Source organism: Dreissena polymorpha, chromosome 11 (assembly GCF_020536995.1).
Source record: "Dreissena polymorpha isolate Duluth1 chromosome 11, UMN_Dpol_1.0, whole genome shotgun sequence".
NCBI lineage: Eukaryota > Metazoa > Mollusca > Bivalvia > Myida > Dreissenidae > Dreissena > Dreissena polymorpha.
In genome coordinates this window covers 37,809,306-37,833,203 of record NC_068365.1, presented here as the reverse complement: position 1 = coordinate 37,833,203, position 23,898 = coordinate 37,809,306, and the positions used below count along the sequence as shown (strand labels likewise).

Sequence of the window (23,898 nt, the reverse complement as noted above, 5' to 3'; positions counted from 1 at the left end):
TAGACGTATACGTCCATATCGACAAACTCGATTATTTTCAAGTTTTAAAGCGCAAAAAGACGGATTTCTACCTTGTAACCACCAGATATATTCTAATGGCATAGATTAAATATGTTTCTTATTTATACTTAAATTAACTGTGCCAAATAAGTTGTGTGGCTTTAAAAAAGAATTAGTTTTCATTAATCCGAGTTTAACAGTTATTCGGGTAAAAATTTACAATATGTTATTCGACTCGTTTTTTTTCCACTGAAATATTTACAATTGATTTTGTTATAATTATTGTTATTTTATGTTATTATTGTTTAATTTAAGTTGAAATGCTATGAGGTTTAATTTTATTTACACTTATATGTATCATGAATATTGCTAGGCCAAGTGTGAGGTTGAGCGCTGTAAAACCGGCATTGACCGTTTCAAGACGGTGACCCCAGCTTTATTCTTCTATGTGTGTAGTTGTTTCGTATTGTGCTGTTTCGTAATGTTTTGGCAATTGGTCACTTGCCTTAAATAAAGGACCAACTAATTGTTTATAATGGGAATGCAATGCTGCTCCAGCAGCTGGAGTTTAACTTCTTTATATTAAATTTTAAGTAAAAAAGGAGCCATATTTTAATTTTTTTTTCTAAAAATTCATTATATGTTCAAAAATGGATTGTTTATTATGTCAAACGGTACATGTTTACACTAACATTTTCTTTATTTCTCGAGTGCTTAAACCTTTTAAGAAATTGTTGTAATATGTCAAACAAATGAAGTTATAGTGTTTTTATAGAACGATAATCATTATGCAGCAGTACATTGCTTTGATGTACATTGGACATATATTTGCAACCGAAAAAAAAGTAGAGTAAAAAAATTGTATGTTTCACAGTGTATGGTGCATGTCATTAAATTAAATAATGTATACTTTTCAGCTGCAACACTGTTACTAGGTGTTCTTTTAAACAGTCATACATTCCTAATTCCGTGTTTTAACTGAAGTTATTTAAATGTTATGATCATTTTCCATATAAATTGAGTTAACATTCTCACAAAAAATGTTTTTGCAAGACCACCAACATAGATTTAAAAGTGTTTGGAAAAAATAAACTACGAACACATTATAAGAAATTATTGTCGCCTTTAGTGAGACTGAAATGTTTGAAAGTTACTGATTGTCAATCCTATGTAGGAAAATGTATGCGTTTAACATTAACAATTCAAATTTATCAATTAAAAATGGGGCAAGAAATTTGGACGGTCAATGCAAACTAATTGAGGTTGCTGGGTGCTGCCAAATATATTGCATTTGGGGTCCGCAGTTATTGTTCAGGTCCGCAGCTTGGCTAGTGTTCGCAAATTGTCCTAAACAGAGCGTAGTAAAAATCCAATTCTTTGCTTGTCTATTCTCTACATGTCACTCCAAAACACACTCATTGGTTGAATACTTTCCCATTTCAGCCAACTGTCCTGGTTCTTTTTATTGTAACGGCTGCCGTTGGATTGTCTCCTCCTCTGTCGACTGAACTTCACCGCGGAACATCCTGTTCCTCTTTGCTGGTGATACCACCCTCCAACTGGATCTTGTGACACATTCTAATTCCAGATGTATTTGCCCCCTCGAAGGAGCTGTGCTTGAGCCGGGATTCTGCGGTTTGCTGCCTCGTCTGCCTTTCACTTTCACCCTGTGTTGACATCAAAACGGGTTCCATTGACTTTCTCGTCTGCCGTTTCTCCAAAGTCAGCATCATGTTTTGCCTGACTTTGGTGACTCTGAACTCCTCTGTAAAAGAGGAAAGCGGGAGTAGTAGATGGATGAAAGAGCTGTACAGGCCGATACTTGAAAAGCTTCTTGGAACTCCGAGACACCTTCTTATGTAGCCGCTTAGTTCCTTTTCCATATGTTCTTCAGTCGATATTGGGACGTCATACACCAAAAACGACCACAAAAGTCTCGTTCGAACTAAATGATCAAAGAATTGTACTTCCTGGTAAACCACTTTTATCCACAGCTCGAATCCAGTCATCTACCTGCTGCCGCATCTCTATCACACTTTCCTTGTCGCTAAGAGAGCTTCTAAACCACTTGCCAAAGATAATTACTAGCTCCCCAGTCATTGTCGAGATATTTTCTCAGTTGATTCTGTAGCGAAATCGGTGTTGTACGTTTGCTTTCTTCGGGACTAAAGTTCTTGACTTTGCTGGCTTTGACTTCAGCCTTGACTATGAGGTCAGTCGTTATGAGTCTTCTTACACCCATATTCGTCCTGGAACTGACTTAGCTGTTATTATCATGCCATACATGAACGCTTTTGTTGGTGGCTGGCATATACCAGAGATCTCGACTCATCTTCTCTGTTGATTGAATCATCAGGTTTATCGCTGTAGATAAGGGATGGTACAACCGGTAACTATCCAATCCTCGAGGCGTTGCAGTGCGTTGTATAGAAATTCACGTTGCAGTTGTCAAAATAGTGTTCCAGCCTTTGTTAAACCTTCTCAGGTACAAAATATTTAATCAGTGTAAATCCATCAAGGTTGTGTGGTACTGCTCCATATTATTTGGCTATGTTGAAACACAAGACCGCAAGATCTCCTTCGGTTGTCTTAGCCTCTTCTACGAATTGTGTTAGCACGTTGGTGTTTTCAGGACATCCCGAGGCTCCCGGTACTCCTCGCTTTTGAAATGAAGTATCCATATACTTGGATTTCAACATGTTCTTAGTAAGCCGCGTTTCTCGGGTGGACAAGAACAAATTTCCCTCAACAACCAACAGGAAAATAGTCCGAAACTGTTTAAAAGTCTTGAAGTCTTCCTCTTTTGGTACGAAACAGCCCTCTAAAAGTAACCAGCGGTTTGGTAACAGCCCCCTCCTCCACACCACGTTTATAAGTTTCAAAAATCTCCGTAACAGCCTCATAATTTCTTGTTTATTTTGTACGGGAATCCTTTCGGATTCGGTGCTGATCCTGTTCTTGTCTTTGCTCGGCGTCGTCGACTAGATATGTTGGTCATTCCGGAGACATTATTGTTTCAAGGTCTCCCATGTCCTGTTCACTGTTATCGTCAGAGTGTGCATTCCGTAAGTGGTCCTTCACTTTCTGTCTTGGATAATCTTGCCTGCCTGTCTCATATGACATTTTCGTGTATAAGTGGCGATTTGCTGTGATGTTGGCCAGCTGCCTTGACCACTCATTCCGGTTCTTTCTGTTTTTTTCTGCTCTTGTAAGAGAAGATAACTGCTCACGCAACGCAGATTATTAACTCGGAAAATGCTGGTATTTCTTGTTATGGAGCTTCCTTATACCTTGCTGTGAGGCGCCGTATGCGCCCCCCCCCTGAGTTGATCTTATGCTTGCGTCGATTTAGTGTCCTTGCCGCTTTCTACTCCTGAGAACCAAATCTGCTCAGCTCAGTCTTATACTGTGCATGATTGTTGCAAGTCCTCCTTCCCGAGAAGGGCAGTCTAACGCAGTTTGTAGCACCCTGTCTACCTCTTCTTCATGTCTACGCATTCCACTTCTTATTCTGTAAGCTTGCTGGCCCCTTGATCCGCTCGTTTCCATGGTCGTGTGCAGTTGCTTTGACATGAGTGCCTTCAGGTTCTAGCGCGCGGCTCTCCCCCGAACCTACCATTGTGGCATTCACTGAACTTGCGCTGTCGAATCCATCCTCGGGTGGAACTTGGAGGTTCTGGTCACGGTGGGATGTAACCTGGTCCTGCCACTCCTCGATCTTAATTGAGGTTGCCGTTTGTTTTGAACTATCCTTATTATATGCGGACTGTCCATTTTTGTTAGGTAGATATTTATCGCCTTCTCGCTCTTGCATGTGTTTCCGAAACTGAATACGAATAATTTAATGATTATCACACCGCATAGATTAAACAAAACACATTTACTCATGCAATTTGTTATTGTATTGTATATAAACATGTTTCAGGACATTTTACTTGTTGCTACCACCAATCAGAAAGACAGCTTGAAAGTGTTGACTTTGGACACATATACTCACTCACCTTTTCCTGTAATTGAAGTCAATACAACTGGCACATCTTCCATAGCAATTTTGGACACTCAAATAGGTTCGTATCTTATAGATAAATGGTAATGTACCTGTTAATGTACTAAGTTAAGTCTTACCTTTATTAAGTAGCAAGTTATAGGAAGTGGCAATGGTGTCTGATTAAGACAACGAAACCAAGTGACGGCAAGGTAAGGTTTAACTGAATTCCGATTTTAGCAAGGGGTATTTATTCATTTATTTGATAGATTAAGAAAGGGGTTAACAATTGACTTACGGATTTAACCAAATTTCCAAAACGAGCAAATGCTTCGAATTTCATAACCCTTATTTATTGACCTTATACAGTTAATGATGTCTCTTGATTAGGTAGGTTTTGCGTCACATGTTAAGGGCAATACCAACCTTACCATCGTTAACAAGTTAAAACATGCCCATTAAAGATAAAATAAAAATATTTTAGAACATATTTTAGGTTATAACAAGAAACATTATGAAAATGTGGACAACAGTAAAAAGTGAATATTGAAACAAACGTGTTATTTTGTAGTTTTCATATTTGATGTTTGGTCAATATTTGTCCTTGTACACAAACAACGTTTACTTTATTCATAACTGTGGTTGAGATTGCGAATACAATTACAAATCTTGCTATACTTACAGCTCTCCATGCAATCAATCAAACATGTGAACATATTTTCGTGAGAGAAAAGAAACAAACAATTTGTCTATGCGGAGAAGGTTTTGTACTGAACTCGGATGGCCAAACATGTGCGAGTCAAGCAAAATTTAGTGCAGGCTAGTATTACAATGTGTATATGCAATCAAAACTTTATCACACTTTGCATGTAATAAATGAGTTAGTATGCATTTTGATGGAAATAAAACAGAAACAAACAATCGAGCAATGTTAAATTGTAAAAGGGAAAATAATGTTCTGCAATGGTTTGCTTCAAATGTTTTCGCATACGCTTCGGCATAAATTATTTTTTCTTTCAATTATGATTGATTTACATCTTGTTTCACCTTATGTATGCAACTATTTAGATGCAAAATATATAAGGTCAAATGCTTACTCTATATGTTAATCTATATTGCAACAATTTTAATAACAATAAAAAATAATGTTTGCCTGAATACATGCATTCAATTATTTGCTAAGTGGATTACGTTTACTTCGTTTCTTTTTATATATGTAATTGCACTTGAATCATGCTGTATGTATTTTTATTTATGCATTTGATATGAGGTTTTGAGAACAATATTGATCAAAAAGGCAAACAATGCCCGTTTTATAATCCATCGTGAACAATACGTCGTGTGCATGCATGCTTAATTAATAACTGAATTAATGTTTCCAATATTATTCTATATTTTATTGCCAAATCAAAATGTGCACTATTGCATGGCAACATTCATTTATAAAATAGTTCTGTATGCATGTATCAAGTCTTAATTACACGAGCTTACACTGCGTTAAGTGTCATTTCCGTATTGCCCATAAGCTAAGGTGGAAAACTTCACATGACCCTTCATGATAACTTATTGACAGTTTACCCAGATTCTTTAACAATGACCTTAATCTCTTGCGTGTGCTAAGGACAATGCAAAAGGTTGACCATATTGTATGTCCATGCGTCTAGAACTCTTAGTTGCTTTGCTGCTGGATTATAATATTAAGACATTCCAGCAGATACTATCTTTTAATATATCTTAGCGTTAGCTTTATCACAACTATTAGAGATATCATGACTTTAACCAATTGTCGAAGTAATATTCAATTAAAACTAGCGACACGATATGCATTTTTATCAGCTCCATATTGGTTACTGCTGTCGGCATATAAGAAGCGGTGATTCACGACAATCATCTCTTCGTGATCATTAAATTATATCTTCTTGATAAACAAAATAAAAAAAGACATAATAAATTATGTGAAACAATGCAATTTAAATAGGTTAACTTTCAATAAGGAAAGCAGTCGACTTATTGCTGTTTAATCTTATATGTGTTATGAGAATGTAATTTATTATGAACAACTGACCACAGTGTGAAAAGATTACGTATAGCCAGATCCTTATTTGAAGATGGCACGAGGCAACTACGTAATGTTATATGCATGGATCACTCCAATTAGCGTAATAATCAAAGAATAACTGTATCGACACTAATAACACCGGGTTCATGAAATTTGGTAACTATTTCGGGAACATTTAAGTATAGTTGAACGTGCATTAAACTGTACAGACAACACATATTTATAATATTGCTCTTGATGTCAAAATAACATAACGACTTGTACGGATCTATTTAAATATCTTTATACTGTTGATATATCTCTTTTGACGAACCGACACGGAGAATAATGTAGCGTACCATAAATAAAAAATATGAAGTTTTAACACTTACATATTTATTTTGATTAACATATATATTCGATGTATTCTTTTATATTATATTGCACTGATAACTTGTTAATTAAAAAGGAATTTCGATCGTTTTTCTTCTAATGTATTAAATCAAGCATGATTTCTCTTTGCAAGCATTTATTTAGAAAATCTTGAAACTTTTTAGTAGGAATATTTATACAACGTAAACAAAATGTTAGAAACCAGCCTGAAGTTGAATTCGACTTCAAGCCTTTAAAAATAACACACTTCAATAATAATAATAATGTGTCTAATCATTTATAGACCACGAGATCAGTATTTAACAAATATATTGAAAATCGTGAATTGTTGATACATAATAAAGAGTTGTTTTGTACTTCACAGTAAATGGTTTTGTGTAAACAAATTGAAGTGTACAAATATATGAGTGTTGCCGTGTATCTGTAATAATTAATTACAATTGCGCAATCTGGGTTTGGAGTTACATAACTGTAAAACGTATACTTCTAATAATGATAAAAACACATTTGATAAAAAACAATCATTCGTAATGTGTCATTATTTTTTTCTTGTAGACACTACTGTTCCACATCCGGCGATATTCTGGTCCACGAAAACGAGCATTTGTGCAGCGGACATCAGAGCAATGTATGATTCAACTGGAAACTTCCGGAATAGAACAATATGTTTCGATAAGATCGGTTGGAACATACAGTGGTTCGCTGTCGGTTTGTATTCGTGTCTTTCTATTTATGTTTGCTATATGCAATTGTCCATACACGCGATTTTGCGGACACAAACAAAACGCATGTACAATACAGTCGCTAAATTGCATGTTAAACTATAATTATACAATTCAAACGCATTATTAACTGAATAGTTTTTAAGTTTTCAATAGTTTTTTTCTTAAAAATTACAATTTTCCGCAGCCTCCAACCAGAGAATGTTTTTTTTTAAAGCAGCATTACTAACACAAGAAAAATATCTTAAATACCTTGTAATTTCTCATCATTAAACCATTTACTCCAGATGTATTAATATATAATGTTATATTATATTATATATTAATATATAATGTTTTATTATATATAAGCAAAAATCAGTCGGTTTTGCCAGCCTGTATCGACTGTGGCCTCTTTCATCTTTTGCCTCACCACCCTATGTGCTTTCTTGTATTATGTCCTAGAGTCCTGGTTGGTGTACCTCTCATGCATCAACTATATTCGTGTGTCGCTGAGGTCTATGATCTCGGTCCTCACCGATGGCATGTTCTTCGTTCTCTATATCCCAAGAACTTATTCATCAGGACAATAATTTATTCAATAGGAATGCATTGGTGTTGTTGGATTGATGATGTCAATGTAATATATATTGTATGCAACATTAGTAGATCCTGGCGGCCGAGTAATGACTCTTGTTTAAGCCCGACGGTATTTTTGCAACAGTCTTCAACTTTGTTTGCACATGTTCAAAATACAAAGCGCGACCTCCAAATTCAGGATCATCAACTAATTGCACCATTGATCATTATTACGCGTGCATAAAGTAATAAATCCTAAAGGAACAAATAGCGGAACGTGGCAAATTACCGCCGTCAAAACTGTTCCAATATTTCTTCAAACCTGCAACTTAAAGAATATCCTGATGCGTCCGATTTCGTATCTTCTTTGAAGAAATATTTCATGGGGATCCATTTCCCAGCAGGCTATGAAAAACTGTCGTCAACTGCTTTAAACAAAACAGTCAACAGTAACAAGAAAGTTTTCAAACTTTGGTTATTTTTTATATAAAATTCCTTATCAATATTAGAAGAACCATTGCGATGAAAAACTTTAAGCACATCTGCTTCAAATTGCATGGGGCCAACGCACATTGCTTGCCTTTTGAAGGGGTTCTTCAATTTTCAACTTATAGCGGGACAAAAATGAAAACAATTGCCTTAATATTCAATATACTAAAAAAAGACAAATCTATTTTACAAACGACGAATTGTATCCCAAACGACAAATTCATGTTGTAATTCTGTTCTCATCTTCACATAAAATTATCACTAAATCAAGCAACAAACTTAGGCTGACGGTATTGTAATGTCTTATCAACATAAAATAACATATATACAAAAATATCAAATAAGAATCTTAATACCCGAAAATTCCAACAGTTAAAGTAACATTAACATATAAGTGAAAATAATAGGACAGTATGGTCAATATTTCATCACTTAGCATTAAAAAAATACGGGACACATCTGTTTGATGAACTTTCATATATAGAAAATACAGCACGGTCGATAATATTATCACCGTACAATGGGCACTAACACCACTATATGATACTTGAATACACATAACAATATGTACACATAATGATCAATCAGATGGCCCATCCGACACTGATGACGTGTAAGCCACATCATAAATAAAAATACGTCATTACTTACCATTAACATAATGAGAATGAACTTAAAATTATATCTTATATATCCCAACACAACAGCGATAAGGCATCAAATACAAAAGAAATTACTACTGCCATCTTTTAGTATTACGAAAATGAAACATAGAATCTATTTGAACACCATTTCCGTTGGCGGACATGTTGGTTGTTTTGAAATCGTCTGTTGGCTTTTTTTTATTATTTTCATAAATGATGTGACGTTTTTACAATATGTGTTGGGTGTGAAAAGATTGAGTGTATTACCTAGAATGATTTTAGTGATTTAAATTTGATGAAAACAGTGGATATAAGGATGGAAGCAAGCAATTAGTATAGTGAGTAAACCTGTTTTTTGTTATGAACTATCTATAGCTACAAACTATATATAGATGTATATAGTGTTCAAAATATAAAAAGCGCCGCCTATAATGAGCTTCTTTTCCTCAACCCCCAATACTGCTGCAAAAACCAAGAGGACTATTTCGCTGTTGTCAAATCCAGAGGACCAGGTTGAGCATAAGAAAAACCGAGTTGCGAGTGCAAGCGTTTCGGATTGTGATTTCAACTACACATTTGAAAGTATGGCCGAAGATGAACATCCTGGAAATGCTGTTCTTGATGACACCACCATGAAGGCCATCAAACTAACCGTCCAAGAGGCCATCAATACCGTTCTCTCAATCCAAATGAAGAGTATGATTGAAACAATCATTACTGGGGTAGTGGATGGGCTTTCGAAACGTATAGAATGCCTTGAACTTGAAAATAAATCGCTTAAAAGTGAAAATCGCATTCTAACAGAGCGCCTGGTAAAGGTAGAAAATACGTTGGATGCGAGCGAACAGTATAGTCGACGCAACAGCTTGCGTATCTTTGGTATTCCGGAAACTGAAAACCCGAACGAAGGTACTGATGGTGTCGTTATGAACCTATGTAAGTCTATGGAAGCTGGAAGTTTCAATAGACGAAATCGATCGCTCACACAGAGCCGGAAAGCCGGGAGGGCGACGACCTCGACCAATCATTGTGAAATTTGTCAGTTTCCGAGCAAGGCAGAAACTGCATTCCCAACGACGAAATCTGAAGTCCAACAGCGAACACTCTCGGGTTTTCATCAATGAGGACCTAACCCAGCACCGTGCACATTTGTTGTTTGTCGCGCGTGGGCTGGCAAAAGCGAAGAAAATTGAAAGTGCCTGGTCTGCAGATGGCACAGTTCTCATTCGGGTGTTGGAAAACGGTCAGTCTAAGATCAAACGAATCACTTATGAAATCGAGTTAGAAAATTGAAAATAAATGTTACTGAACTTTTTTGTGCAGTGTATGTCCAACATACAATGTTTTAATTGAACAGCATGAACTTCATGGGATTAACGTTACTGTTGCGCTTTTTGACACGTATTTCCTTATCTAAGCTCCGAGTTAATCTGTAAATCCCGTTATCTAGCTCTACCTCAACCTCATGAAAATACTTGTTTCACTGCTGATTTCTGTAATTTTTTTTTTACATATCTCACACTACGAAAACAAACTACATTGCCAGTAAACCATTTTAATAAGAAGCTTTATTGGTACGCCAAATATTATAAACAGTGTTATCATGTGAAACACTTTATACAGTTTATTTCAATACAATATAAATTATAGTTTGTTATTCTATATAACTTTGTCCTTTTGCATATAGTAAAATCTTTTAATTGTGCGAAGATAGTTTTTAATAACGCACAAAAAGTAAAAACTTTAAAGCTGGTAAAATACTATTTACGGCATAATGATTTAGAAATCGACTAATTTCTGAGTGTGTCCTTAATGATCATAACCTAATGTTTCTTGATCAACCACTTGTAATTTACGTCAAAACATTTGTAAACTACACTTCGGGACTCTAACCTTTCGTTTTCTTCTGTGTTTAGGGTCTCTGCGTACAGTGTAGTTTATAAGTTTCCGTTGAACTTTCAATACAAATTTTGTTGAATATTGAATAATTATTATCGGGTACGGCATCGTATAAGACTTATGCAATTATGCACCTAAACCTTTGTGAACTTGTATTGTATGTGTATGCGTGCGTGTTTGCGTGCGTGCGTGTATGCGTGCCTGTACGTGTGCGTACGTGTAATGACAAACGTGTTATATACGAAGTAAACTGTAAAATGGACATTTCAATGCACAAACACTGTCCATATGTAAATATTTTGTGCTTAATGTGTCCGTTTAAGTTGCTATTTTAGCTACTGTTCAACTGTATAACAGTTTATATTACTGTATACTATGTTATAACAATATTCCATCCAGTTACGAAATGCTTGTACATTTTTATAGATGTTTGTTTGCACGATTTTGTAGCTAACTATCGTTATTCAGATGCTATACATATTAATGAGTTGCATGCTCATTATACTTTACTTTTAAAAATGATTCTTTTTGCAAGTGTACTGATTCAATGCTTGTTGAATATTGAATAATTATTATCGGGTACGGCATCGTATAAGTCTATTATCTTAGAGACTTATGCAATGATGAACCTAAACTTATGTGAACTTGTATTGTATGTATGTGCGTGCGTGTGTGCGTGCGTGCGTGTATGCATGTATGTGTGCGTACGTGTAATGACAAACTTTTCAAATACGAAAAAAACTGTAAATGGACAATTCAATGCACAACCACTGTCCATATGTAACTATTTTGTGCTTTGTGTGTTCGTTTTAGTTGCTATTTTAGCTACAGTTGTACTGTATAACAATCTATATTACTGTATACCAGCTTTAACAATAATTCATCCAGTAACGAAATGCTCGTACAATTTTATGGATGTTTGTTTGGACGATTTTGTAGCTTACTATCGTTATGCAGACCCTATCCATATTAATGAGTTGCATGCTCATTATACTTTACTTTTAAAAAATGATTCTTTTTGCAATTGTACTGGTTCAATGCTTAGATGATAATTCTAGGTTTTGATCATGTTGTCACGTATAAACCTAACATTTCCTCACATATCATCATAATAATACCAAACATATCATCATATTTTTTCATCTGCCTATTTGCATCTCTACTTTCTTTTCTCTCTCAAATCTTATATTTCTATTTGTCGCCGTTCTGTAGCAAACAGCGTAGCCAATTTGCGACTTTAGTCTCGTCGAAGTATGATCGCATCACCAAATGCAACAAACGTACCATGTCAGCGTTTCATGCCCATCTTGTCTTCCTTGGAACAAATCACTATTATGTACAGTAAACAGAGACCATGCAACGCTGTCATGATTGCTTATAAATCACCAGCTATTTTTCCACTGCTCGTACACGTATTTTATGTATGCCAATTATGGCTTAATGTTATTAGCCTCTTCTCATTACAAATTAATGTATACCAGTCTATAAACATTTCAGTTTGTGTTGTATACGGTCTCGCGACCTTCCTTGGCTTAATAATAACATAAAGAAAAAAATCCGACACCGAAAACGTCTATATAGAAAAGCTAAACAATCAAACAGTGATATGCTCTGGTCAAACTTCCGTCGTGTCAGAAATGAGGTTGTATTACTTTTACGTAACCAAACAAAAACGATTATTTTAACAATATTGCGCGTAAATTAAAGTCATCTGACCTTTGCACTAAAGACTGGTGGAACACACTTCGAAAATTCATCCCTACTAATATAAATACTTCAATTCCACCACTATTCGATGGTCAAGAACGTATCTTTGTAGCAAATGACTCATGCAAAGCTGATATGCTGAATAGGTATTTTTCTAGCCAATGTTCAATCGACGAAAGCAACATCAACCTTCCACCTATGAACAACTCAAACGTTAATATTCTTCATAATATTCATATTACACAGGAAGAAGTAATTGACTCAATCAAATGCCTAAAGCTAGGAAAAGCATCCAGTCCTGATGGAATTGATAATAGAATCCTTAAAGACTCAATGTATCAATTAAGCTACCCATTGTGTGATGTTTTCAATTCTTGTCATAATACTCAAAAATGCCTTCTTGTTAGAAAGTTGCTAATGTATGTCCTATTTTCAAAAAGGGTGATCCATCCGTAGCGTCTAACTATCGACCTATATGATTGTAAAATACTATTGAGAAGGTCTTTGAGAGAATATTACATAAACATATTTTTAATTTTCTTCATTCAAATTCATTTTTTGCGCCAACTCAGTCTGGCTTCCTGCCTGGCGATTCGACAGTGAATCAGCTTACATATATTTACAACACATTTTGCCGAGCTCTTGACAATGGCCTTGAGGTAAGAGTTGTATTTTTTGATATAAGAAAAGCTTTTGATAAAGTATGGCACAAAGGACTATTATACAAACTACAACACGCAGGCATTCAAGGGAATCTGTTATCTTTTTTTGCGCGATTATCTCTCTGATCGTAAGCAAACAGTAATCTTACCGGGCGCGCATTCAAGTCCTATTGAAATTCTCGCCGGCGTCCCCCAAGGCTCTATTCTAGGACCACTTATGTTTCTAGTATACATAAATGACATAATCGTTGACATTCAAGCAAACATTCATTTGTTTGCTGATGATACTAGTCTTTTCATGGTGTTTAACTCGCCTAACGATACTGCAGCTGTATTGCAATCAGACATAGACAAAATCTCAAGCTGGGCTGACAAATGGCTTGTATACTTTTGCCCATCAAAATCCGAATCAATGCTTTTATTTCGTAAAATTAATAAACCATTTCATCCATCGTTAACCATGCAGAACACTACTTTACCTATTGTCCATAAACACTTAGGTGTATTTTTGTCTAATGAATGTACTTGGCATGCGCATATATCTTTTATAAATAAAAAAGGCATTGAAAAGAGTTCATTTAATGCGTCGATTAAAAGTAATTCTTGACCGAAAAACTCTTGAGAAAATATATGTTTCGTTTGTAAGACCAATTATTGAGTATTCAGATGTTGTTTCTGATAATTGTACACAATATGAAAAAGATGAACTAGAAAAAATCGAAACCGAAGCCGCGCGAATTACATCTGGATGCACGCGCCTAGTCTCATTAGAAGATCTTTACAATGAGCTAGGATGGGAATCTATTTGTCAACGAAGACGCAAACATAAATTAATACTAATGTATAAAATGAACTCTAGTAATGTACCTACTTACTTACAATCCCTCTTGCCCGCAACAGTTGGGTCAGGCAGCAATTACTCTCTCAGAAATGCTTCAAATCTTCAAACAATTCAGACCCGAACATCACTGTACTCAAATTCGTTCCTACCGTCTACTTTATTTGAATGGAATAATCTTCCCGATGATGTCAAAAACGCCGATTCGATCCTTTCATTCAAAAGGCGTATTAACATCGATCGACCAACTTCAAATCCTTTATTCTCATACGGCGCGAGACGCTCTCAAATGTTGCATACGCGCTTAAGAACAAAGTGTAGCGCCCTAAATGAACATCTCTTCAGACGAAACATCATCGCATCACCTCTGTGTCTCTGAAAACTCCATGAAACGACATCACATTACTTTCTCGAATGAACTCAGTATGCACATATTCGCGGCGAACTAACAAATAAGATATCTATTTATTCCGTCCCATGCATCGAAACTATTCTATATGGAAACGACACTCATGACTATTTAACAAATACCAAAATAGCTCATGCGGTTTATAAATTCATTATCGATAGTAAACGATTTGATACGTAAACTTGCTACAGTTTCCTTGAACACCTCTTCCTATTTTTCCCAAACCTCACCCACTTTAACTCCTACACCTTCCAACTCTCATCTTTTACCTTTACTAAGAGACACTCTGTCATCGGAGTTGCTCTTTTTACCGATTATGTTTCTAGATTAATTATTTTGTAATCCAATTATGTTCGTTCTTAATCATGCAACTGTATATATTTCAAGGCGAGAGAGAAGAACCATATAAGACTTTGTCTTTCGTTCTAATCCCATTCAAACATGTTATTATTTCATATAAATGTTGTAAGGCATCGTTTGCAAAAAAATGATTGTTTGAAATAAATATGTTTAAACTATAGCATTAACTGAAGCACCGGTTTTCAACAATTTTATGGCGCTTTTAGAAAGAATATAATCAATCAACGTTGATTTGCATTAAATGTTCATGATAAATCTAAATTGTACGTTCTTATATGTTTTTATTTAACTTACAGAAACATTGTTTGATAGAATTAAAGATATACAATATGCTTATCTGGGTATTATAAATATGGATCAAAAGGCCTTTGGAATCGGTAGTTATCACCTTCCGGGGCATTAGGCATATTTGTCCTTAACACTATATCTGCCTTTTCTATATGTTGTGTAATACTATGTGAGAAAATATTAAGAGTATGCTACTATGCACTATTGTGTATATCTTACATATACATGAATGTTATATCTTAACACAGCGTCGTCGGGATAAAAAGTTTTTCTTTATTTATTTTTTCGTGTTTGTGTGAGAACAATATGGTCTACATACATGCGCATTTGAAAGTATAGTTTACACGTGATATGCACTTTATATTGATTTATAAACAATTAGAATAAATTGCAATTATATATAAATATGCAATTAATTTACTGCGTGTATACATTGATGCGATATAAAAGAGAATAATTGAATATAAAAACACAACTATGTAACACCTCTGTTTTTTTTAAATTTGATTATGTACATATAGAAACGGTATTTATGTTGAATATAATTTTGTCCATGTAACAATGCCATGTCTCTGTAACTACTTCATGTATTTAACTAAAAATTCACAAATTTCTTATAAATCATTGTGTCAGTCAACTTACCAAATGTATAACTCGGAAGTTTAAAAAGACATTAAGAACCCTTTAATTGTTTAATAAATAATCAAGGAAAACAATGTATTGCTATTCACATTCCCAAAAATCTACCAAAGCATAGTATATTTGAACATACGTTGTTTCCGCCGATGTCCAAAATTGCTGGTATGTTGTTTTGAAATAAGGTACAACAAATAATGCCTAATTTAGATTTATAAAATGTAAACCTTTTGTAATATTCCGTTGAAGAACGCCATTCGCCCACTAAATTTCCCTGAAAAAATTTCTTAGTTTATGCTGACTGACACAAACTGCATTTTAAACATTCAAACATGATAAGTTGTGCAGTGCTCAGTCTAATGGAGTCTCTTCTTTTTGTAAGCATTTATGGTACTTTTTTAATTTTCAGTATTTGCATGGACTAAAGTAATTTTTCAGTTAACTTTTTTTTATTTGGAGTTAAAATCAATGTTTAAAGAAACATATATGTATTCTTTTAAATCATTATCTTGAAACAAAAGTTTGATATTGTAATGAAACTCAACACATAGGTACGTTATTTTGATAATAAGCATGTGTGTATGTACCTATTATGATGACAATGTCAATGTTCGTGGTACTTAAATATGCACATTCCTAGAGTGCTGACTCATGCATTTCGCTTATTTTCTATTCTTACTAACTTTAAATTCAGACTCGAGCGACATGAAGCTTGTATATACTGATGGAACTAAAATAAATACATTGACGATGGATGGGCAAAGTACTCGACGCAGTTTAGTCGAAGAATCAGAGGAAATAAACGGTACTATATACATATATTTATTTATTCATATATATAGCTTCACATTACATAGCAAAACATTGAAATGTTCAATTAGGTGAATTGTTTAGTTAAAACACCCTTGTATATACTTCAATATGTACCAGGTATTGCTCATGATTGGATAGACAAAAATGTGTATTGGTGCCAGGGTAAACATAATGGGAAGATAAGCTTTGTTTCCCAGTCAACATTGAGCCGCTACACTGTTATAACCGGTCTGGTACGTCCGAGGTCCCTCGCTCTTGTTATGTCTAGAAGGTAAGTTTTGACACTATTTTTTAAGGATAACGACATTTCCCTGTAAAGTGGTTGCCTTATTTTTTTATGCGTGCTATTCGAGACGAAAAAAAAATTAGTGAATATTTTATCTGGTAGCGTAATGTGATAATACATAATCGCAAAATCGTTAAAAACACCTGTATTTCAGAGTGGTTCAGTGAACGAATGATAAAATCCGATATTATTATACCATATATGAGGATAAGTATTGAACATTTACACCTAGTTTTAAAGGCATGAAATAATGATCCTCTTAGCCACGTTTTTAAGATAAAAAGGTGCTGTTAAGGTGCTGTTAAGGTCTGTCGGGCTTTATCTTGGTTCGAATTTTTGATTGCAAATTGTATAATTAAACTATGTTTCACATAAACTAATTAGAAATCTATTGGGCACCACCAACCAAATAATGACGGTGGTGGTTGTTGTCACTGTCTCTTATACTCTTATATATTGGCATAGTAGATGATATAAAGTGTTCGCGAGTATTTGACCACCATATAAACTAAAATAATGATGTTGGTGGCGGCGGTGTATCAGGTTTTCCTAAAAATAATTATCATTGGGAAGAGCATGGACGATTCACTGACTGAAATCATTATGCTGATGGTGAAGGTGTCTTGTATTTCGCAAAGCCCAGGATAAGCTCAATGCCAACCTATTGATTAAAATAATGATGTCAACAACGAGTCTGATAATTCGCTTGACTACACGTAGCTGATGCCCCGTGATAGTCGCAAGACCAAGTAATTTACTGAAATAATGATGCTAGTGTTGGCTAATATACCCAAGCTGACATAAGTTAATAACAAAGGAAAGTTAAAGTTATGATAAATATATTTCAATATAATGAAGGACATAAACGTCTGTATGAACATGAATTTTACTATTAAAATTGTTGCGATTGGTGCTAAAAGATATTTGTTTTTCTCATATGTTAATTGTTGTCTAAACAATTTCAAAAGATTGTTCTTTTTATTATAAAAATATGCTGTCTTATAAAAAATCTAATGACTATCTAAATATGTTACTGAATTTAATTATATTTTTCATTGTTCGGAAATAACATGTATGTGTTAAATAATTGGACATGTCTAGAATTCCTGACATTTCATTATAAAAAAAACTTGGTGCTTATAAAAAGTAGTTCTTAAAGTTGTTATTAGATGTTGACTGCGACAGGCTCCTAAACAACACTATTCCCAAGTAACCATAGAAACAAGATGAAGAACAGGTATATCATTTTTGGCAAAGCTGAGTCTCGGGAGACTATGCTGATGCGCTCTTGAGTTTGTCACTTCTGGAACTGTTGTGACTAAGCAGTCAGATGCGAGAGTGGCAGTCTGTGTTGCACATTACACACACAAATGGGCTTGCAGTCGGGGGAGAGCGGAACGCGCTGTCGAGTTGCATGCTCGGATCTGCTTTCCTCGGCTATCTCGATGACTCTATGAATTGACTGTCGCCAGGCCATGCGAATTTCGGCCAGAATCGCCAATGCGTCTGCAGCGATGCCGCAGGCTTTGAAAAGTATATCTTGAAGGCATTAGGGCTGGGCGACCTACGTGTCTTGTGCAAGTGGCAAGCTGACCGTACATGACGTAGATGATGAAAAACGATAATGAAGTGGCTGAAGTAGGGTGGTATTACAGTGAGTCGATGGCTTTAGCAAGTTCTTCAACAGTGGGCATGGCGTCAAGCTCTTTCATCACATGAATATCACTGATTGCGTTGATGGCGGGCTCTGTGATTAAAGTTACCCTAGAATATAGCTTTGAATACATGTACTGATCCGACCAATCCTCATCTGTTGTTCGCGGTCAGTGATCGCCTCCCCAATGAAGGACTTGAGTGAGACGGTCTTCTAGACCGCCAAGCTTACGTACTTCCTGTTGCCGTCGTTCATGCAATGCACATCCGAACATTCGACTGAACGCTGGATACTCTCGCACAGATGTCGCGCGATACGTTGACTTTTACACCGTGCCGTCCTCAAAGCTGACAACATCGTCTCGCATGAAACGTTTTGTTGGCGAGAGGAGCTGAGCGCTAGTTTGCAAAGACTGGTTAAAGATGTAGGAGATTTGTAGTTTACCCAGTCAGGATTATGCCTCCTTCTTTCGTCCCTGATGGACTTCCATCGTCCCTGATGGACTTCCATCGTCCCATTAAAGCCCGCTCCGGAAGGTTTTTGAGGGCTTCCTCAATGCTGGTAACACATTAATCCTTGCGCCGACAATCGCCAATTCTGGATGCGTTAGAACGAGCCCGACCTGGACATTTGGAGCGATGCATGTTGCAGGGGAGGAATATCATCCTGCTGTATACAAGGGCGTGATATGGGTCGCAGTCTGCACTGTTGTTTCTAGTTAGCTGCGCATCAGAGAGAGTTTGGTGATGGCAAGGTCAAGTGAGGTGCCACCTTTGGGACATGGGGAGCCTCCAGGATACAATGTGTCGGGGTTTAGACTGGTAGAAGGTGACAAGTTTTGTTAGGAGCAGGGCTTCAACAATCTATGCTATGACTATAATTCATCTTCCCAGTGTCATAGTGTACATTACTAAAGCAATTCATTACATCAGATACACTTTAACAAATCGCATTAAAATTTTTATCTCCGTCCGATAAAGAAGACGAAATTCTGTTTTATTGCAGATACATATTTGAGTTTCAAAAAGGCTTTAATACATGTAATATGATTTTGAAAAAGCGCATACAAGGTACTTTTCTTTGTGTTCTGCTACAATATTGAAACAAAGTTATCAACAAGAAACTATTTACCCCATTTGGATTAAATTCTTAACTTGCAATTCAGTTCCTCTCAAACTGTGTACGCATGTTCGTAGAACAATGTATTATGCATGCGGATTGTTTTAGAGAACAGAACTAGACTTTTGAATTTTGGGGAAAATGGTGTCATTTGTACGCTTCATAAAACGGGACGATTCAATAATGTTCGTTTTATTCTACGATGACTTGTCGAACTCAAACGGTTCGGACATCAAAAACCAATTGACGATCCATTATACACTTTAGGTTATTATAATCGAATATTATTTTATTTTAATAGTTTAAAAAAGATTATTATTTACCGCCATTTTTCCAAGTAAGACGTTCATAACATAAATTAGATAACACAATAAAGAAAGATGATACAAACCGATTAAATATGAATGATTATTGTAATCTGATTTTTTCTTACGTAGCAGTTCTCGCGTTAAACAAAAACCACTAAATTACACGCTTTGTCAATATCCATAACCCTAAAATATTGAGACAATGCAAATCAAAACTGTATTAGGTTGACTATTTAAACATCGAAAGCAAAAGTGAAACCAGAAAATGCTATCAACACTACGATGAATCTTACATAATACAAGCACCTCCTATGCAATAGTACACAACAAATCGCCGCTACCTGTTGAGAACAAGGTTAATCAATTGATAGTGTATTGGACCCCAATGGACCTGTAGATAAGTTCACCAACCCTAGTGTATGGTACGTTTAGATATTTTAGTTCAACCATGTGAGCGATACAATTTAGCTGAACAGACTAAATGCAATTTATTGATGCCGATTACCAGTTCATACTGCTATGGCGATTTTATGCATCGCTTATACAAAATGTTGACATTATACATAACGCTTTCATTGCGACATCCAAAGACGATTGGACTGCAATCGTTTTTAATTATTCATACTTACAACAGCTGGTCTTTAATTAGTTACCTATATAATTAATACTGGGCAATGCGTAAAACACGCCTTAAAACTTAAAACAATTCCACACACACAATCTGGAGTCGCCAAAATAAATGAATGATACGTCGATTCTCATTCCTCAAACATAATTAAAATATGTTATTGGAATTTAAAATCGATAACAGATAATTTAAATTTGATCGTATTTTAATGTATTTAATAAATGGTTTAATATGCACCAGAGCCACCTTATAATTATTGTCTAAGGCGCAATGGAATAACGTTTACATTAAACCAATTCAACAATTGATTTTTATAACACAACTATAAAGATTAATTAAACATACTAGAATACTGTATTTAAAGTTGTATTTACATATAAATACAACCTACAATTTAAGTATATTGTATTGTGTTAGGAGACTCAAGTTAGATAAAAAGTATGTTACAATATAAAGAAGTGAAACTCCAGCTGCTGAAGCAGTATTGAATTTTCATTAAAAACAATTAGTTGGTCCTTTATTAAAGGCAAGTGACCGATTGCCCAAACGGTACAAAACAGCACAATACAGCACAATACAAACCAACATAAACACAAGCATTACGTTTTTTTTTCTGGAACAAGGCATCTTGTATTCTTGTTAATAGTTTAAATAAATTATTTAATGAATTAAACTGGCATTTCCGGATTATTTTCTTATGCCTTAAAGTTTCTAGTAAACTAAGGTAATTATAAAAATGTAAAACTATTTTTTTTAAAGATCTGCCCAAAGTCGCGAATATCCAACAAGTTTGAATGTATACTTCTATGAAATTTGATCACTAGCGTAGATTACTTGTTTATCAGTCTTATATAACAATTGCACTTACATAATGTGCATATTGCTTCTGATATTTAACATATTGTCATATGAAGAAGGGTGTAAGCTGTCTGTAAACAATGTATCAATTCAAAATCTGAAATGCATCTATCCTTTTCTGTATACTGATTAGGCGTTATATAAACACTGTTCCTTTTCTCTTTTACTGCATCAATGCATTTGTATTCTTATTTTAGTGAAATGGTATGGATTGAAGGAGAAAATGATACCATCACAATTATGACGGCTCACATAACCGGTTCCCATGTACGCGAGCTAGTACCTTTTAAACCATACGCCTTGTCCGTCGATGAACTCACAAGCAGGTAATGTCCTGTATATTAGTATTTACCACCGCCCAAAAGTTTTCTTGTGTTGCAATATGAAAGCTTACTTGATAAAAGTATAGATATGTCTATCGGGATCGAGGCAATTTATACATCATTTATACTAGCATGTCGAGACAAACATGATTCGGAGCAAATATAATGTCTTAAGTATCGACTATAAATGAATAGTATACATCCAAGTTGTGTTGTCTGAATTTAAATCGCTCTTCACAGTTAAATTTGGAATTGAAAACAGTTGTGTTCTTATCATTGCGAGCCACACTCGCGCAAATATAGTTTGTAGCATTTCCCTTCATTTAGCTCCTTTTAGAGTTAAATAATGAGTGAGTAATCGATACTATTTTAGTTTTATATTATCTTTTGTTACTTCACCTAATCAAGAAGTGCTCAGTGTGAGCTATTGTGATTGCCTTCTATTCGGCGTCCGTCGACGTCTGTTGTGCGATGTGCTCTGTGCCTCGTCAATGTTTTGCTCTTGATAACTATAGAAGTAATATTGCTGATCAATCGTGATGACACATAGTCATAAGTGTATGTATAAAATATCTAGACCAAGTTCGAATGTGGGTAACTTGCTTTTAAAAACTAGGTCACAAGGTCAAACTATAGATAAACCTTGCTTAAACTCTAGAGGGCACATTTATGACTCAATATTGATATTCAGGTCAAATCTTATAAAAACCTAGTGTTGACGCTAGAGGCTGCATATATGGGTCAGTATTGATGTTTCATGGTCAAAATTATATACAACAAAGACGAATTCTTGACAAAAGAAACTAGCAAGGTCAAATCATTGAAAATACTTCTTTATACTAGGGCTTTAAAATGTATTACTCAATCTAAATGAGGCGTAGTCAGACTTGTTGTCTTTATCATATCAAGGACGAGTTTGAATCTGGGTCAAGTGTGTCCTTAATAGGTCACCAGGTCAAACCTTAAAAAAACACCACTCTAGTGGTTACATGTTTTATTATATCTTGATGAAACTTGGTTAGAATGTTTACCTTTACAATTTCTAGGCAATGTTTCAGGTCAAATGTGAACAAATATTCGTACCAATTAGGTGAAACGCAGGCTTACTGAAATTGGGTCAATTAATCAACTGGGTCACCAAATCTTAATCAAATCTTAAAATAAACGTGTTACACATCTATGACTTAGTCTTCATTGGACTTGGCCATAATGTTTATCTTCACAAAATAATCGCCATGGTTGAAGCTCGGTCGATCGGGGTGAACAACTATTTCACCAGGTCAATGTTTAAACAAGCGGTAAACTTAGTTGGGCGTTTAGGGACAATGGTGTTGTTATAGCGATCGGTTGACGTGGATTATTTTGTAAAACATAGTTTGCCAGATGCATATCTAAGTTCAGAACTTAAAGCACAGATAGATCCGCATGCGTTTGCGTGTATGTTGATTCTTTCTCTTATGTTAAGCGATTAAAGGCTTTCAATGCAAATTCAAAACAGAATACAGAAACATTGCTGCATTCTAGTTTATGTAAGCTTTCTACCGTTAGCTTGAGCTCATGGAATACACTATCTGTCTTGTTGGCCATTTGTAAATGAGAAGCTTAATTTAGAGCTGAATTATGTGTCTGCAATCAGTTGTATTCTCTTTTTCTGTGTGGTTCTTATCTTAGTGCGTGGAAATGATACTGCGTATTGCGGTTGAAAAATTACGCACACAACTCTAAGACGTTTTTATTTCAATTGATTTTGCTATTTCACTAGACATTATCCGAGACAACACTCACAGTCCAATCAACAAGATAATGATTGAGTTGTCCACGTGTGTGAGTTTTGATTCTGTGTATTAATACTTTAGCAATCGGTTTTAGCGTTAATGTAATATTTGTCATATATTGTCAATTCATACCTGAACTCAGATAAAACTACGGACACAGGTCTGTATTAGAATGATGTTTGTTTTCCACTTAAGGCTAGCTGGTGTCGAATGTTATGTAGATCGTACGCTTTAAATACATAGGTGACTCAAGAGCTGAGTACATAGCATAATATATATTATTTTAGTATAAATCGTGGTTTGTTTCAGATCTCATGACCAGCTTCACAGACGGAAGGCTGGATTTTGTGTTTGTGTGATTGCGTGGGCGCGCGCGCGTGTGTATGCGTTTGTGTGTGTGTTTGTGATTGTTTGTGATGTGTGTGCGTTTGTGCGTGTGGATGTGTGCCCGAATGCATGCTTGATTGCGTGCATACGTGCTCTTCATTTTAGGATTATTTTGGCGA

At 35.3% G+C, this 23,898-nt stretch overlaps 1 protein-coding gene across 3 annotated transcripts in view; it reads left to right on the top strand.

Moving 5' to 3' along the window:
- LOC127849585 (low-density lipoprotein receptor-related protein 6-like) overlaps positions 1–23,898 on the top strand; it is a 56,167-nt gene that overhangs the window by 14,179 nt on the left and 18,090 nt on the right. For all 3 annotated transcript variants that reach the window (XM_052382308.1, XM_052382307.1, XM_052382306.1), the window contains exons 4-9: positions 3,926–4,067; positions 4,670–4,804; positions 6,972–7,124; positions 16,323–16,433; positions 16,559–16,712; positions 21,492–21,620. In XM_052382308.1, coding sequence (XP_052238268.1) covers positions 3,926–4,067; positions 4,670–4,804; positions 6,972–7,124; positions 16,323–16,433; positions 16,559–16,712; positions 21,492–21,620 — 824 coding nt within the window. The remainder of the gene's footprint in view (positions 1–3,925; positions 4,068–4,669; positions 4,805–6,971; positions 7,125–16,322; positions 16,434–16,558; positions 16,713–21,491; positions 21,621–23,898) is intronic.